Here is a 19,763-nt window from a genome sequence, read left to right on the forward strand (position 1 = left end):
TCATGAAAAGGTGTATGTCCAGACTAACAAAAAGCTGGGAACTAAGATAAAACCTCAGGGCGCTAATCAAAACACAGAGAAGATGCAAATGTAGTTAAATAAGGAGTCTGTGTTAGAGACTTGTGGGCACATATTCAGGTAGATTTTGTAAGGTAAGTTTCATACTTTCAATCAAACATTTTTCTTTCTTACTTTTTTCTTTTTTAAAGATTAGAACAGTAACAACCCTGTCACAATTAACATAAAATCAACAGTAAGTGCTGGAGTCATATTTATAATCTCAAAAAGGGCAAAGGCAACACTTGACGGAAGCTTTCTAGAAGCAACCTACAACGCTGCAGTCTGCAACAAAACTCTTTAATACCCTATAAATGGTTACAGAAATGAAAATCATGCTTTTATTTTGTGTCATTGCGTCATCACAGCGCTTTTGAAGTCATCAGTAAAAACGAAAGGTCAGTCGCACAAGCCTCGTGAAAAGCATTCTGGGATACAATATGTAAACATCAGCCTGAAGCCTGTCAGACGAGATAGATACCAATGAATTTAATACATAATGCAATTTTAAACGGACTTCTTTTTTATGATTTTGCCTTTTAATACAAACGGAGGCACTCGACTTCGTGATTTATCGGGATGTGACTACGCTGTCAAGAAGCGACAGTACTTCTGTGCAAGTGGCAGAATGCTAGCAGCTAGTTAGCTCGCTGCTGGATCCCATTCATGCGCTTATAGTTGTCTTACATTTCAACGGATTCGTCCATTCTTTGTTACCGGTGAGCTGCACAGTTATAAATCCGTCACAAGTAATGTTTTGTACACTGTGTTGACACTGACGACGCTGTTTCAGTCGTCGTCAGAGATTAGCGTGCTAGCCAGTGAATGCTGCAGGTTAGCTGGACGTTGTCTTTGGACTCTGAAAACCGTAATGTACGGTAATATTAGTGAGTATGTTTTATGCACAAGTTTCTGGTAATGCCACATTGTTAACTCCAGGGTTTTACTTGTGTTAATCGTTACCGAACTTGCACATTGAACAGTAGCAGGCCACAGCCAACCTGCCAAAATACGCAGTTTTTTAGCGATTAGAAATTCAGGTGTGTATTAAATGCGTGAATCATAACCTTTTTAATATGGGAGTTGGATATAAACTAGGGGATTACATTGTTATGGCTACTACTGAGTAAAAAAGCTTGCTATTTAATACGTAAACAAAAGCAACTCGTGTGTAAAGACACGCCCCTCTAACTTTCTCGGAGGATAAATTTGACAGCCATCGGTAAAATGCCAATAATTATATATGGATGGATGATGTTTGTAGTTATGTATTATCATTTTTGATACTGGTAAAGTGTTTTTCGTTTCCCCTAAACTTTCATTTCTAAAATATTTTAAACGGGTAATTCACGGATATAATCATTAGGATATATATTTTGAAACTGTCATCTTCATATTCGTTTTGGAAGACTTTTAAAGGGATAAGTAATTCAAGAATTCACATTTGTCTTTTTTAAACCATTTTCTGCTGTCTTGTATATAATGATGATGATACAATGAAAAATTGTCAAATTGTCATCCCTTTTTATGTATTATTTTAATGTATGAAACCCATTTGTGTTGACAGATTTATTTTTATTTTTATTTTTGGGCTATAATATATATTTTCCATGTAAGCTTATTTTCATCACATAAAAAAAATCTTTTGTAAATCACAATTCTGACATAAAAAGTCAAAATAATGATATATTAAGTTATATGACATGTTGATAGTTCATGATTTGAAACTATTTTTTTTTTTTTGTAATGTTGTACTTTTTAAATTTTATGTCAGAATTCAGATTTTTATGTCATAAATTTATTCATTTATTTTGTGGCAGAAATTGGCTTTTTGTTCCAAGAAAAAAGCTCTTCTTTTTAAAATAATGTTAGATGTGGGCTATAAACCTTTAAAATAAACTAATTTCATTTATTTACTGTTAATAAGTTAATACGTTAATTTTAATATCCTTACAACACACATTGTATAAACATTTTCAAAAAATCTTTAAAAAATCTGGACTGCAGTTTGAAAAGACCTGGCATAGAGCATTGACACCTTCAAAACGGCTGGTAGTGTTTTTATCAATATTTTAGCCATGACGTCCAGTTGCTGCTAAAGCAGTAAATCAGAAATGTGCAGTGGCAAAGGGGTTTTATGGCAGTTTTGCAGCTCTACGCTTTAATTTGTCCCAAAAAGTCTCTGTCACTGTGGAATGCAGCTTACCATTCTAAGAACTGAAAGTATTGTCCTTCTAAGAATTAAATTAATTTTTTTAGCTGTTTCTTAGCTTACTTCATTTCCTTGTTTGATTAGACGCAGTTGTAGACTATTAACAGTGTGAGTCAAGGACCAAAGATGATCCCTTTTTCTCCAAACCCAGCCGGACTCATTTGGACATCCGTATAGTTTAGACAAATCTGCCATCACTCTGTTAGCTGTCAGCTGGATCCAGGCAATGCAATACCAATTTTCGGCAGATGTTATTTGAGGGAGTTTATTTGGGCTTGGAAGTTTTACAAAATCAGGATTCTTCTGCTCTGAATCATTCTAAGTATGTGCTTGCGCCTTGTGTCATGAGGACCACTGGAATTGAAAAGTGCTGAAAGTGTAAAGCCGCGTGTCTTCTGTCTGTATAAGTAGCTTTGCTAGATCAGCAGTGAGGAGAAATGTTCCTTGCCAATGACATAAGTGAGATTGATGAACTATTACTCAGGAGGATCTTTGGAAAAAATAAAAATGTACATTTTAGTGAAGTCATTTTTTGCAGGTTTCTGTGCACTTTTTATTATTACATATAATATTTAATTCAAATTTTAAAGTAGGCTATTGGAATGTCACAATACTAAATATCTGCTAGTCGGTACTGATACCATGATACTTGATGCCATGGCAAAAAAAAAAAAAAAAGAACCATAACACTAACTTCTTTATTTAAACTCTTTAACATTGCAAAAACACAAATAATAAATTAAAAATGAAACCGTTTAGCATAGTGTTTTTACTATGACTACATTGAAGTAGTCAGTACCAATACCATTTCCAAAGTAATAAAATAACCCCCCCTCCAAAAAAGTCACCCAGAATAAAAATTATGTCATCATTTATTCACCGTTATGTAGTAAAAAAAAAAACCTGCATGACTTTCTTACTTATGGAACATAAAAAGTTTCTATGAAACATAAAAGGAAAAAAAGAAGGATCTGTTTGGTTACCAACATTCCTCAAAACGTGACTCTGGACCATAATTAAGTAGCACTGTATATTTGTATCAATATCCAAAAATACATTGATTGGTTAAAAATGATCGATTTTTCTTTTATGGCAAAAATCATTTGGATATTAATTAATGATTATGTTCCATGAAGATATTTTGTAAATTTCCTACCACAAATATATGAAATAGTTGAATCTCAGCCAAATATTGTCATATCCTAACAAATCATACATCAACGGAAAGCTTATTTCAGAAAGCTTTCAAATGATGTTTATATCTTAATATCAAAAAATGGACCCTTATGACTGGTTTTGTGGTCCAGGGTCGTGCCACGGAAAAAAAAAGGTCTCGCAGGTTTGAAACTTATTTTGAGTAAATGTTCACAGAATTTTCATTTTTGGGTGAACTATCCCTTTAATTTTAATGACAGTTTATGAATATGCCTGCAAACTTGCATCCCTACTTCAAATATTCAGTTACAGATTGTGTCATGTTTAGAACTTCAAAAACCTGTTATACCTCAACATTAACCATACATGTAAACAAAACTTGCTTTTATTAGCCGTTATGTTGCACTGATGTATCTTATCCTTTCCAGGCAATCCCAGAGTCCTCGTCCTACTGTGAAGGATGGGTGTGAAAACCTTCACTCACAACTCCCCCAACCACAGCCAGGAGCTTTTGGATAAGCTCAACACCCTACGCAGTGAGGGCCACTTTTGTGACGTCACCATCCGTGTACAGGGCCAGATGTTCTCGGCTCACAAGGTAGTGCTAGCCTGCTGTAGTGACTTCCTTCGAGCGAAGCTGTCTGGGAAGCCGGCTGATGAAGACACTGTAATTGTAGGCGAAGATAACAAACATGTGTTGGATCTCCAACACGTGACGGTCGCTGGTTTCGCTCCTCTTCTGGAATACGCCTACACATCCACCCTGTCCATTAGTACGGAGAATATCATTGACGTACTAGCAGCGGCTAGCTACATGCAGATGTTTGCGGTGGCCAACACTTGCTCCGAGTTCATGAAGTCCAGCATCTTGTGGAACTCGGCATCCTCGGGAGCAGGAGGTCCTGGTAGCACCCAGCCTCCGGTTTTACACAGGCCCCAAGAGACCCCTGAAGGCCATGCGAGCTGCACCCTCGCCCCTGTAGATGCCCTCTCGCCTTCTCCGGTCTCATCCGAGTGCAGTGTACCGGAACGTCCCATCCCTGTGTGCCGCGAGTCTAGACGCAAGCGCAAAGGCTTTGCGAGTCCGCAACCAGCATCCTCAACCTCTCCACAAGTCCCCAACCCCTCTCCATCCTCTTCCTCCTTCCCAGAGAGTTCAGCGCAGGCTCTGGAACCATCTCTGGCCTTCTCCTGGACATACCCTTTTGGTGTGGACCGACGGTTTGCATCAGATAAGTCAAAACTACCTGAAGGTCTTCTGGAACCATCTGGAGCATCGAGCCAGGACTCTAGTGGACGGGCATTGGTGGAGTATTTGGCCTGCGAAGGCCCACGTGGCCTAAGCGTAGGGGGCGCGGCAGGGGTGGAGGAGGAGGAAGAAGAGGATGTGCAGGTGAAGGTGGAGAGGCTGAGTGATGAAGAAGTGCATGAAGAAGCTTCTCAACCAGTTAGTGCTCCACACAGTTCTCTGAGTGACCAGCAGACGGTTCCTGGCAATGAACACACCCAAGAAGATCTACTCATTAGCCCTCAGTCCTCATCCATTGGTAAGACTCTTTATTCTTACACACTTATAGTGTTACCCTAAATTTACTTTGGTTATCATGTGATGTGGCTCCCAAAAATGTAATGACATTTATGAACAGGGTTGCCAGGTTTTCAAAATAAAAGCCGCCCAGTTGCTAATCAAAGCATTTTGGTGGGGGTAAAATACACATTTTTGGTGGGCTTCCCCTGCTAAAATTTGCATTTCAGGGGCTAAATATGACGTTATTGTGGTCGCTTCATCTCTCGGACATAAAAAACAACTTGCGGTAACAGTGTTCAGTAGTCGGTAAAAGTAAAAGGTAAAAGTAGTCAGTTCCGAGGGGAAAACAACAGACTTGGCAACACTGTTTATTAATTAATAATTCATTACAAAAAAACCCCTGAAAAATACTTTTTTTTTTTTTTAAAGTCAGTGTTTGTTTTTTAAAGAAATTAATACTTTTATTTAGCTTAGATGCATTAAATTGATAAAAGTGACAGTAATGACATTTATAATGTTACAGAAGATTTCCTTTTTCATTTATACTGTTCTTTTTTCTATTCGTTAAATAATACTGAAAAATGGTAGCAACTGTTTTCAGCGTTAATAATAATAAGGAATGTTTCTTGCACCAAATCAGCATATTAGAATGTTTTCTGAAGGGTTTCTGAAAATTCTGCTTTGAAATCACAGAAATAAATAACAAAACAGAAAACAATTATTGTAAAAAATTATTTCACAATATTAGTTTTACTGTATTTTTGTCACATGAATGCAGCCTTGGTGAGCAAGAGTCTCCTTTCAAGGCAAAGAAAAATCTTCCTAGCCCAAATATTTTGTACAGAAGTGTATATTTCAAAACACCTTTGCAATTATGTGTACACATACATATGGAAAAAATGTTTTTGTTTTTTTTTTCTTAATAGTTGCACATGACATTTACGTCATTAGATTGAAACCTTCCTGAAAATGGACTAAAAGTTCTTCCAAACCATCTGAAATCAACCTGAATACAAGGAGCACATTTATAAGTGCTTGGAAAAATATTTTAGAAATCAAGTTTGAAACACATGTGACATTTCTTTATAGTAAATAAATTGGTCATTGACCCAACTGTCTTTGTCTTTAGTGAGTCAGTAGACATAATTGCTGTTACCATTTCACTGAATCAGCCTTATGTTTACTTAACTTTTAAATGTCATTTACCACATGAGTATTTCATGCGCTTTTTGAGAACTTTTGTCTGAGGCAGTATCTGTAAAATAAAGAAGATGACTAAATATAAGACTATATATAGAGATTCAAAAACAACATTCTGCTGTCTATTCAGGCTCCCTGGATGAGGGGGTGACGGAGGGCCTCCAGTCCATGCAGGGCACTCCAAACACTACCGGTCACATGGAGGAGGATGAGAGGTAAGACCCCTTTGGGTGTCTGTGTTGTTTTTACAGAGTATCCTTTTACGACGTCTTACTTTTATGATTGAACTAAATGGCCCCTCTGAGGAGGGACATAATTTTTTAGTCTTCTCCATCATCGTCTTTCCTCGTGTATACTTATTTATAAGCAGTAGAGGCTTCTGTGATATTGTAGTGGCTATTAAGATGAGGATTTCTTGCCAAGAGGCCAGAGAAGCTAGTTGGCAGACTTTCTGGAAACTTCTTGGACCTGAATTTGCCTTTTGGAATACTGGAAGAGTAGGGAAATGGTATGATGCAAAACAAATGGGATAAAAAAGACACTGCTTTCCGTCCGAGCAGTGAAGTCTGCTTTTATATGACAACTTGATATGCCTGACTAAATGTGTTATATGTTAGCCTTAAACCTTTGTAGGGTGATCTCTGTGGATCTGTAGACAAAGGAAATAGTAATGGTAGAGTAAATGCAAGTAAAATACTCAGTAGGCAATTAAAAAAATAGTTTATTTTTCCAGTGTGACATATTCCCTCCCAAATGTACCTTTATTCATTTAAAGTGGTCATGAAATAGAAATATGGGGAGAGCGAGGTGAAATAAACCAGTTTTTACTTATTGTTTGTTTAAAGACAACATATGACAGTAATGGGTCCAAATTAAATACAGTCAAACCAAAATTATTCAGACATCAGAAAAATTTGAATTTATTTTTTTAACTAGTGGGTGCAGGACACTATAGTTCATTTATGTAAGTGAGGATAGCAAAATAAACTAACCTGTGACAAATTATACCCACATTTTTTTTTTTTTTTGATAAATGTGTGGGACCAAAAATTTGATTTGACACTTCGACCTGTTTACATACCTTTCTATCAAAGTAATTAACATTAAGATTAATTTGTTCTGACACAGTTTAACTCTTAAGTTCTTGTCGTATTTTATTGCAGTTTCTAAACGATAGCAAATAAACTGTGATAATGTACGAAATGTTGAGGGTGTCTGAATACATTTTGGTATGATTATATGTACATGAATCTCTAGATGTGGTGCATCTTTGGGAATAAAAGCTTTGGTTCTAAAATAAAGTGGCTTTCCAAAACAAAGTGGTTCCTTGGCTCAGCTTGCCCCTGGTGTGAGGTAAGTTGAGCCACATGGAGTTAAAACTGTGCCACTGATTATACTGAAGAAAAACTGAATATTTTTACCTCATGCTATATCAAAGTAAGAGAAATTCAGTAAAAATTACTTCGTAAAATCTATGTGTGAGCCTTGTGATGGACTGGCCATTCATCCGGGGAGTTTCCCCACCCATGGCTCAAGATGCTGGGTTATGCTGCAGCGTCCCATGAGGTTTGGATAATAAAATGAATGGATGGATGACTTCTTGAAAGTTTTATTTCAATAAACAGTTCACAACTTTGAAGGCATTTTTTTTTAATATTTAAAACTTTATTATTTAAAACTGGGCTAACAGTACTCAACATCCCCCAGTGTTGCAGATGCAGAAATACAATTTTATAACAACTTAAATGTCCAATTTTCATGAACAAGGCCAAAACAAAGAACAAATTGTAGAATTACAGTAAAATAATTCTTTATATTTATAAGGTGAGCCACTGATTCAACTTACACCAGGACTTTTGGCCCAAATTACCCCAACCCTACCATTTTAACAGACTTGTATCATCCAGCAGTTTAGAGCTAACATCATACTAACAGTATAGCCTCGTAACTTTCTGAAGCACAAAAAACAGTTTTTTGAACCTAAATGTAGTTACCAGTTATTCCATTGGCCTCTCTCAATCACAGGTTGAGTAAAATGGATAACTCTTCAAATGTTTGTGGCCACATCACCAAGTTTGTTTAAGGTTGCCTAGAAACAAGGAGTGGCTCAACTTCCCCACAGGCTCAAATCACCCAGCTCTTCCCTATATTTACACATATAAGAGGTTACTTTACAATAAAAATGTACTGCAAGTTTCGTCTCGTGACATCACGGTTGTCTTCTGCATGTCCCTTAACATGCTAAACCAGCAGGTCTGTCTGTCAGTCACAAGGGCAATATTGTAGTCTAGTAGGATCGTCCAGCGTTGCCTAGATGTAGACAAACGGCTTCAAGATTCAAAAACTCTGCACATAACAAACAAACTATTAGAAGTGCATTGTTGGAGTTTATATTTAACGACAAGCCTGAGCTATTGAACAAAAATGTTTTTGTTTTTCACATTTTACATTTTCTCATATCAAAAATACAGTAAAAACAGTTAATAACACTTTAGAATAGGGAACACTTGTTCACTGTTATTACTGTTAATAGTAAGGTAGTTGTTATTTTTAGGTATTGGGTAGGATTAGGGATACAGAATAAGGTAATGTAAAATAATTAGTACTAATAAATGGCTAACACCGTGTCTACACCGGACTCGAACGGCGCGGTGCGGCGCGACGCAACAAATATTTGTATTGTTGTGAAAAAAGTATTACAATTTAAAATAACTGTTTTTCAGAATTTTGGGATGATAGAGGCACACTTGCCCGGGTTGCTTATTGTGCCCTTTAGATATTTTCATTTAGTGTAGATAATATAATGCAGATTGCAGACATCTAGATAAATATATTTTTGCTCCACTTAAAATAATTACTGAATTATTTTAGGAAGAATATAGAACAGTTTTTATAACTCTTCTTTAATGACTACTGAGACTCCAAGTGTAGTTGGCTCATCTAATTAGTCTCTTTTCCTCTTTTCATGTCGCTCTTTCTTCAGGCTGGAGAATGTCCAGTACCCATACCACCTGTACATTAGCCCCTCCACTCGCCCAGGACTCAACGGTCCTGAGCGGCCCTTCCAGTGCCCTACATGTGGTGTCCGCTTCACTCGAATACAGAATCTCAAGCAGCACATGCTCATCCACTCTGGTGAGAGAACCTCTGCTATTACAAGACTCTAGATTGACAGGGGCATTGCAAGTAGGATTTAAGTAGGGTTGGGTAATAAACAATATCATATTGAGACTGCATTAAAATGATAATGATAACCTCTGGACATTTTAGCCTATGGATTAATCTATCACACAGCAGAAATAAACACATGAACTTTATCTCCAGTAGAGCTGATCTGAGAGTTAGAGTTATCACCGTTTCATTTGAGAAAAACTACTTCACAACAACTCTTCAAAATAAAATTTCTATTTACCTTGAAAAAATGATAAATATATTACTGTTGTATATGAAAGTGTCCTTCTCAAAGTAAAATTAAGCATGATAAGGAAATTAAGTAATTTTAATATAAATCATGGTCTCACCACATGACATTTTTTTAAGGCTATTGCCAATTAATCAAGATGAAAAACACTAAAATCACTTAATTTTTAATTTTAATATGAATTTATGTGTACACAACATTCTTAATGTTTGAACAATTACAACGGATCTTATTATTTTTTGTATTTTAAAATTAGCGTGTTGAAAATCCTTATACGTCATTGACCCATATATAATAATAATTATAATCATTATTTTTTAATGGTATCATACAACCAAGGTATTTTTTTCATCTATGTTTCAATTAATATTGTGATAAATGTTGATATCATATGATGTGGAAAAAACATAGTAATAATATTTTTGGCCATATCGCCCAGCGCACTTAAGAGTAAAAATATTTTATAGTCACTATAATCTTATTAGGTCATGTAGTGTTCGCAGACCTCTGTGGATTACTAAAGTGTTTGTGCATTTTGCTAACAATAAACTACTGAAGCTTTATTGCTAAAATGTTTTAGGACAGCTGGCCCTGTATTACATAAACATCTTGCTTGGAGAAGAGTCCAACATGATTCACCCTAATCTGCTGGTTAGTTTATACAGTGGCGGTGTTTTGTTTGCTGTCGAATGTCCAAACAGAACTCTTCATTGCGGCGATTAGTTATGGACTGATGAAAGTGGCTGTATGCGATTGGTTTAGTTGTTGTTTATGTGAACAACATGACATATACTGCATCCCAGCTTATTTGCATAAGTAGAATAATGCTATTTTGTCATTTCTTTTTTTAAAATTTTTTTTAGCAATGTAGTTCAGTTAGCACACAACCTACTAATTATTTCAGTTTTTTTCCGATATAGTAGACTGTAATCTTCGACATCTTTCTTCTACAGGTATTAAGCCATTCCAGTGTGACCGCTGCGGGAAAAAGTTTACGCGGGCTTACTCCCTGAAGATGCACCGGCTGAAGCACGAAGGTAAACGCTGTTTCCGGTGCCAGATCTGTAGCGCCACTTTCACTTCCTTCGGTGAATATAAGCATCACATGAGGGTGTCTCGCCACATCATCCGCAAGCCTCGGATTTACGAGTGCAAAACGTGCGGCGCCATGTTTACCAACTCCGGCAATTTAATCGTACACCTGAGGAGTCTCAACCATGAGGCATCAGAACTAGCAAACTACTTCCAGACCAGGTGAGGAGGAGCTGAACACTCTAAGAAAATATGTAGAAGTACAAATTTAGTTTTGTACGCTCGGCCGTTCATCCCATGTTGAGGTAGCAGATGCGTTTTTTTTTTTTTGTATTGAACAATATGGTTAAATTCGTTAGAAATTAGTTAAATTAGTTAATGCATTAGGTGTAATGACCTGACAATGAACAATGCTTTATTAATACTGATTAATGCTAATTTTACAAATAAAAACAAACTTGCGTTCAAAAGTTTGCTAAAAAGTTTATATCTCTTATACTCACCAAGGCTACATTTATTTGATCAGAAACACAGTAAAAACAGTAGTATTGTGAAAAATTACTACAATTTAAAATAACGTTTTTCTGTTTATATTTTAAAACAAATAGATTCCTGTGGCTGAGCTGTCATTAGTCTTCAGTGTCACATGATCCTTCAGAAATCATTCTGTTATTGTGGTTTAGGCAACATTTCTTATTTTCAAAGTTAAAAAAAGTGGTGCTGCTTATTATTTTTGTGAAAACCGTGCTGCTTTTTTTTTTTTTTTTTACAGTATTCTTTGACTAAACAGTTCAAAAGAACAACATTTGCTTTTACATAAAAATTGAATCAACATGAAAGTCTTTCCTGTCACTTTTGATCATTTTAATGTATCCTTGTTGCATACAAGTATCAGTTTCTTTAAAAAAAAAATCTTACTGGCCTCAAACTTTTGAACGGTAACATTTTAAATATGTATAACTGAACAGTAGTTCATGTATTGTGAACATGCGTTAAATAACAATGACCTGTAGTTTATACTTAATTTTAAATTAACATTAACCTAGTTTATTCGAGTGATACCTAATGCATTAACTAGTGTCAACTGAACCTTTTTGTAAAGTGCATTGTGTATTTTCAAAGACGGCTGAAGATGACAGGTTTTTCTCGTTGAGGTGTGATTGACAAATTGCATCTCTCAGATGAAATGTCTTTCCTGCTTAGTTTTAAAAGGTTAACCGCAGTCCAGGGTAACACCCAGTTGCATCGTGCTGCATTTGGCAGAATAATGAAAACTCGATGAATAGAGCTTTCAGGAAATCAAAACATCTCCTCTATTGACTGTCCTGATTAGTATTATGACAAGTACAATGTTGATCTGTTTCTGACTGGCTTTAACACATGGGCACACACACCCTTCAGTTTTCCTTTCATTCTGTTCTTAAAATGGCACGTGTATTCCTCCTAGATGTGTTCTCCAGAGAAAACCAACTAAGCGACTTTCCTGTTTGAAAACAAGTATTTTCTAAATGGAATAATCATGGCTTTGATTCCATTTTGGAAGTAGTGAGAGTTGGACTGCGTATTAGGAAAAGAAACACTGAGATGTAAACATTTGGAGCGAGCTGGGAAATCAATCCTACATCAGCTAATTACTGCTGAATAGCTTTTTTTAAAGTGAAGCTCTCAAAAAAGCTCAGTGGAATCATTGTCTGCGTTTCTGAGGAGACTCTAAGAGATGTTCTTCTGAGGTAATCTTCATGACGGTAGCCCTTCATTAAAGCTGAGTGAAGGGAGTAAGGTGCTTTTATTCATTGAGCGCCTGCTACACGTAGACTCCCTTATTTCATCCAACCGTTTATTTGATTTAAGCCCTCTCTCTTAGGAGCTGTGTTCTATTCATTTTTGTCAGGTACAAATAAACAGTGTCTATGTGCTGAGGCAATAGTTTGGCTCTGGCAGGTGCTTATTAAGAGAGGGAGTGGTCGTGTAGTGCATCCTGATAAAGTTTTTTGTATTGCGATTGCAAGAAACAGCCCGCATTGCAGCCATGTTTTTTTTTTTTTTTTTTTTTAGAGATCTTTACTTTCTTACAGAAATACCGTAATTCACCCATCAATGAAAATTTTGTCATCATTTTCTCACCCTCAGGTCGTTCCAAACTTGTAGAAGTTTCTTTCTTATTTTGAACACAAAAGAAGATATTTTAAAGGATCACTTCACATCCAGACCAAAAATTTACAAATGATGTACTCACCCCGTTCTTTCCTGAGTCGTAAAGAAATTATTTTTTGAGGTAAACATTTCAGGAATTATCTCCATATAGTGGACTTCAATGGTGCCCGTGAGTTTGAACATCCAAAATGCAGTTTCAGTGCAGCTTTAAATGGCTCTAAACGATCCCAGACAGGGAATAAGGGTCTTATCTAGCGAAACAATGTCATTTTCAAAAAAAAAGAAAAATGTATATACTTTTTAACCTCGAATGCTCGTCTTGTTTAGCTCTGCCATGCGCATGCATACTCTGTGTAATCCAGGTCAATAGAGTTAGGGTATGTCAAAAAACTCCCATCTCATTTTCTCCTCCAACTTTAAAATCATCCTTATAAAATCGGGAGTTTTTTGACCTACCCTAACTGTCACCCGGATTACACAGAGTACGCATGCGCATGGTAGAGCTAAACAAGACGAGCATTCGAGGTTAAAAAGTCTATAATTTTTACTTTTTTTTTTAGAAAATGACCAATCGTTTTGCTAGACAAGACCTTTATTCCTCTGCTGGGATCGTTTAGAGCACTTTAAAGCTGCATTTGAACTGTATTTTGGATGTTCAAACTCACGGGCGCCACTGAAGTCCACTATATGAAGATAATTCCTGAAATGTTTTCCTCAAAAAACATCATTTCTTTACGACTGAGGAAAGAAAGACATGAACATCTTGGATGACAACAGGGTGAGTATATTATCTGTAAATTTTTGTTTTGAAAGTGAACTAATCCTTTAAAGAGTTTTGAATAAACAAACCGTTGTTAGTCCCCATTGACTTTCATAGTAGGGAAAGAAATGTCAGTCGGGACCATCAACGGTTTGATTACCAGCATTCTTCAAAATATCATCTTTTATGTTTAACAAACTCATACAGGTTTGGAATGAAGTGAGGGTGAGGAAAAGGCAAAATTGTAATTTTTGGGTGAACTATCCCCTTAAATCTAATTTTAAGATGAGCAAAAACGTACAAATTGCTAACTAGGGTATTTATATGACTGATTTTATATATATATATATATGTATGTATATATGTATATATATACATACACATATATATACATATACATATACATATACATATATATTTTTATTATTATATTGTAATAATAAAAATAAAGAACTTAAATACCTGTCTAATTTTTGCTTTAAAGTTTCTGCTTGGAAATCAGTGTCATGAGTGCAAGAGTGGAAAAAATAGGAAATGATGTCATTAGTACCTAAATCCTATTCATGGATTAAGCTATCAGTGTTTAAATTGTGATTCACTTTTTCTGCCAAGCCACAATCCTCAATCTAGTTTTGAAGCTTTAATTTTGACTTTTGCTTAGATAGCTGGAGTGTTTTGCCAGAGGACATTGTTGAACATGCTAGGACTGGCTGTCTGTAAAACAAAAAAAAAAAAACAAGAAAATCCAAAGATCTTAGACTCATATACCAAACTTGGAACACGATCTTGGATGAATCATAAAACCTTCTATTTTTGACAAATAACTCTGTTTTGAACTTGCGTCTGAGTGGTTTGACATCCTCAGATTGTGGCTTCACAGAAGAGACTGAAAGCAATAACTTTTACTTTAACTTACTTTTGTGTTTTAGTCCCATTAAGCAAGTATTTCTCATGAAAAAGTTTGCACTTACAAACTTAGAAATTGATGAAGGTACTAAGATTGTGAAAGTTTAATAAACTTGTTAGTTTTTCTAATCATTGGCCCTTCTCTCTCCCTTTGTTGCTCTAGTGAGTTCCTCCTCCCAGACTACCTGAGTCACATGCAAGAGGAAGAGGGACTGGGACACTTTGAGATGAGTGAGCAGACCTTTGAAGCTTCTTCCTCCTCTTCCTCAGTCCAAACACCAGTTATCTCTCAAGTTTCTTCTACCATGAACTATGACAACCACACTTCTGCACCTCCTTCCCAAACCCAAAACCCCAGGTCAGGGCACGGAGGGGAGGCCGCACAAGGGGAGCACCTGAAATCCACCTCTGCTGTGACCTCTCTGCAGGACATAGAGGAAGACGAGGGAGAGAAGGAGAGAGGTGGAAGAAAGAAGAAGAAAAGACTAGTGTCAATTACAATTGAGTGAAACGTGTAAACATGTATAGTCCTGTTGCACACTCAGTACTTCTGTTGTTGACGGCTTCTTATACTTTTAGAAAAAAAGATACAAAAGCTGCCATTGGGGCAGAAAAAGGTTCACCTTTGTACCGTATGTACCCATAAAGAGTGCATATTAGTATCTTAAAAGTATTAGTACCTAAATGGTACATTTTAGTACCTTTTGAAAAGGTACCATCCCAGTGACAACTTTTGTACTTTTTTTTTTTTTTTCCTGAGATGGTATGTTTTAACAGCTTACAAAGTTGGTGTTTCATTATGAAAAAGTATAATGCCTTTTAATTTGTGGGGGTTACTTAAAAATTTGTAATATGTGACCCTGAACCACAAAACCAGTCACAAGTGGCACTGCCACGTTAGCCGGATTTCCATCCAAAGTTTCGAATTTACCTTTGCACAAAAATTAAATTTTTCTTAAACTGTTTGCGAATAAGCACTGTTTCCATCCAACGACTCAAACAGAGCTGATAAACTAGCACTAAATATCATTAAGAAAAGTAGGAGAAGATAATAATTTTGAATATAATTCTGAATATAATAATTTTTACATATAATAAATTACTTGCGATTCAGAGAGAGCAGACGAAACACAATACATGTGGTCATTGCTTTCGCAGGCGGATGCCAACTGTTTGGGAACGCAGTCTTGTAAGACGGTTCTTTGAGGCAATTATACAAAAATACTTTGATGGCAGACTTTGCTCAGGCATTTTACAATGACCATAACCACATTTCAGATGCTGTGCACTGAGATCAGTCTGCTAGTTAGTCAAGTTGTTCCGTCCCATAATGCAGTCACATGACTTTTTTTGATGCTTGTGGAAGAATACGCGAAATGCGTTTCCATCTTCCATTTGTCGCATTAACCCTTTTTCGCACAATTCAAAACCACCTCAAGCAAGTGTAAAAACTTTTTTGCAAATTAAGGAATTTTTTTTTCGCATATTGGTGTTTCCATCACTCGTTTCTGATGCGAAACATAGCTATTGTATGAGTCAAAATTATCGATTTTTCTTTTATGCCAAAAATTATTAGGTTATTAAGTAAAGTTCATGTTCTATGAAGATATTTTGTAAATTTCCTACTGTAAATATATCAAAATGTAATTTTTGATTAGTAATATGCATTGCTAAGAACTTCAGTTGGACAACTTTAAAGGCGATTTTTCTCAATATTTAGATTTTTTTTGCACCCTCAGATTCCAGATATTCAAATAGTTGTATCTTGGCCAAATATTGTCCTGTCATAACAAACCGTACATCAATGGAAAACATATTTGTTCAACTTTCAGATGTATGAATCTCAGTTTTAAAAAAAATGACCCTTATGACTGGTTTTGTGATCCAGGATCACGTCACCTGAAAGACATGGTAAAAAGTCAAAATTTTGACTTTTTTTTTAATGAGTAACCCATTAATATTTGACTATAATGAATTTGTTCCATGGAAGCACATTTTTTTAATTTTATATTCATTTTTCTTGTTTTTTAAACTGGCAGTCTGTTGAAAAGCATCAAATTGTATTTTTTTTTTCTCTCACATTATTTTCAATCATGACTGATGATCTCCTTGTATGATGCGACTTCCTTTTCTCCTATTTCATGTCTGCGCCTTAACTATCGCAAACTGCCCCTTCCAACTGTAAACAGACCTGTTTAAAAACTGGGAAGCTTCAATCCTCTGAGGACCGTTCCTAAAAATGTGAAAGACTGTGTTACTACTTCCATGTGTGTTCAGAACAGAAGCAAAACACTGAACCTGACTGGCACAAAACAACCACGAAACCCTGTTAAATGGGTTGCTGTGCATTGACTGATTAATCTGATGTGCTTTAGCGTGTCGTTTTGAACGCGTGTATATGTGAAGAGTAGCCCCGTTTTCCTAGCCCTCTTTTCTGCTGTATGTGTAATGCTGCTAAATTTTGTAAACTGTGCCTCTCGCCCAGCTCTCCGAACCACTCGTCAATTCGATCTAAAGAGCTGTATGTGAATTCTTCGGGTTTAACGTTCTTCTTTTGATTGTGACGTACAGAAGAAATGTCAAATGGGTCACATTTTAATAGAGTGGAAGGAAGGTGATATTTCCATAGCCTTTCCCATTTTATTGCTGTTGGAATTATACTATGGAATTTTCTCCATAACTTGATGCCATAGTTGTATGTGCCTAACAGTCTCCCAAAACAAAGTTTATGAACACCTTGTGACTATGGCATGAGCCTTGATTGAAGATACTTGTAACTCGATTGCAACTTTGGAATATGTAGCATTTGTTTTGTTCGGTGGTTGTAACGATGGCGTATCTTCGCTTCCTTCGTGTGATATTGCACCTGGCAATCAGTCAGTCTCGAAGCTGCTCCATTCCAATATGATTTTGTAGGGAACAAAAAGTTTTAATAAGCGTTGTGCAATATTGTTTTGGATGATTCACGTGGTCCAAAATGAAAACCTTTTATACTGCAGTGGACAATGTGCTGAATGAGTGAAGATGATGAAAAACAGGAAGGGGGCTAGTCGAGGGAACGAGCGAAAGCATGTGCTCTTCGCTAAACCGTTCCTATGGTTTGTCAGCGAACAAACGGCGAAAGAAATGCCATTGTGTTACAAAAACTAGACTGCAATATCGTTCTCTGATGTCATTTCCCTCGAGACGGTCTCCCGCTTATCTCATTCTCTCCATTTTTGCGACCGCCCGCTGTAGCTCAAACTCAATTACTTCATAGTCTGAGAGTTTGTAGTGACGCATTTATCCATAAGACAATATTGGCTGTCTGTCCCAGATTGCTCTTTGTGCTACTTGCATGTTTTCCGTGCAAAAAGAAATATGGGGGAAAAAAAATATCAATATAGCATGGGTTGATTCGTTTGTTGGATGTTGTTTCAGATATGTGCAACTACCATTTTGTATACAATATTCAATCTTTGGTGTTCAGTTGTTTGAGCAGAAAGAAAAAGCGTGATATTTCAGTAGTCATAATGCTTTTTTCCAGATTCTGTATCGATGACGGTTACCTTAAAAAGTGTCAATTTGTACATTTGTAATATCAATGTGAGTGTGAGTAGTTCTTTGACTTGAGCCTCGTAGTGTTCGCTTTTGTGATCATGTCTTATTGATATATATATATATATATATATATACACTCTATATTCTTTTTTTAAAGCCTATAGTTTTAGTCGTATCTCGTGCCTTTGGATATTGGATCTGTATTGTATTTTAATTGGCATAAACATGCATTGATATGAATTCATAATGTTTTGTAGAAAGAATGCTGGTAGACTTCAAATGTAGCTTGAAACTAAAAATATTTTTGAAGTGCTATTCGACACATGGTTTCAACTGTATGTTTTGTGTTTATTTTCATAAAGACAAATGTATTAGTCGTTTTGTATCTCTTCAGTGGTTCTTATCATCCGTTTCTGTGCCAATTCAGATTTATTGAATGATGTTTTGTAAAAACATTACGTACATTAAGATTTACAGTAAATGGTTACAGCCTAACACTCTCCAAGTTTGCTTAAATTCATTGCTTCCATTCTTATTGCTAAATAGTCATTCTGGTTTATGTATGCACTGTTCCAACACACGTACACTAATGTTAAAAGATTTTTAGGGAATTAAAACTCTTACTGCTTATAATTGATTAAAAAAATGCTATTCATCAAATAACCCTGAGAAAAAATGGTTCAAGGTTTCTCCAGCACAACTGTTTTGTCAAGTTTCAATATTGATTTCTACATTACACTTTAAAATATTAATACTTCAATTTGTAATGGTATTTCATAATATTGCTGTTTTTCACTGTATTTTTGCAGCCTTGGTGAGCATAAAAATATCTTCTGACACTAAACTTTTGAATTGTAGTGTATATGTGCATATTGTACCATTCAACTATACACTGTCGTTCAAAAGTTTGGGATTCGATTTTTAATGTTTTTTTTTTTTTTTTTTTTTTTTTAAATAAGGCTGCGTTTATTTGATTAAAAAAAAAAAAAAAAAAAACAGAAAAAGTATTCAGTATTCCAGTATTTGGTGTCCTTCAGAAATCATTCTAAAATGCTGATTTTTTTTATCAGTGCTGCTTGATATTCTTTTTGGAACCAGTGATACTTTTTTTTTTTTACGATTCTTTTATGAATAAAAGGGTAAAAAGAACAGCATTTATTTAAAATCTTTTCTAACAACATCATTCAAAAGTTTGGGGTCAGTGTATGTATATATATATATATATATATATATATATATATATCATATTTTAAATTAATACTTTTATTCACCAAGGATGTGTTCAGTTGATCAAAAGTGATTGCAAAAACTTACATTGTTAGAAAAGATTCTATTTTTTGAATAAATGCTTTTTAACTTTTTCTTCATCAAAGAATCCTGAAAAAGTATCACAGTTTCCAAAAAAAATATTTGGCAGCACAACTGCTTCCAACAAAGATAATTCTAATAATAAATCAGCATATTAGAATGATTGCTGTAGGATCACTTGACACTGAAGACTGGAGTAATGATGCTAAAAATTCAGCTTTGCATCACAGGAATAAATTTGTATTTTAAAGTAAATTAAAACAGAAACCATTGTTTTATATTGTAACAACATTTTGCAATATTACCATTTTTTCCTGTATTTTTTATCAAATAAATGCAACCTTGATGAGCCGTCTTTAAAAATCGTCACAAGTCTTACTGATCCCAAACCTTTGAACGGCAGTGTAGGTAAATAAAGTTCAGATTAAATCTGTGGCTCCGTTTATAAAACGTACATGTTTGATCTTGGAGTGAGCGTATGCTAAAATCC

General features: G+C 35.6%; 1 protein-coding gene across 2 annotated transcripts; it reads left to right on the forward strand.

Annotated features, from left to right (window-relative positions):
• Positions 1-461: 461 nt before the first annotated feature.
• Positions 462-18,339, forward strand: zbtb44 (zinc finger and BTB domain containing 44). 2 transcript variants are annotated; one of them, XM_051110471.1, is made up of 6 exons: positions 462-776; positions 3,853-4,971; positions 6,283-6,367; positions 9,136-9,287; positions 10,527-10,827; positions 14,589-18,339. In XM_051110471.1, the coding sequence occupies exons 2-6, from the start codon at positions 3,885-3,887 to the stop codon at positions 14,932-14,934; spliced, it is 1,971 nt and encodes a 656-aa protein (XP_050966428.1). In that variant the 5' UTR covers positions 462-776; positions 3,853-3,884; the 3' UTR covers positions 14,935-18,339. The 2 variants fall into 2 exon arrangements, with proteins under 2 accessions (XP_050966428.1, XP_050966429.1); XM_051110472.1 differs by having other exon boundaries at positions 10,527-10,610; positions 14,589-14,753.
• Positions 18,340-19,763: the final 1,424 nt, after the last annotated feature.

This window comes from Labeo rohita, chromosome 5 (assembly GCF_022985175.1).
Source record: "Labeo rohita strain BAU-BD-2019 chromosome 5, IGBB_LRoh.1.0, whole genome shotgun sequence".
Classification (NCBI taxonomy): domain Eukaryota; kingdom Metazoa; phylum Chordata; class Actinopteri; order Cypriniformes; family Cyprinidae; genus Labeo; species Labeo rohita.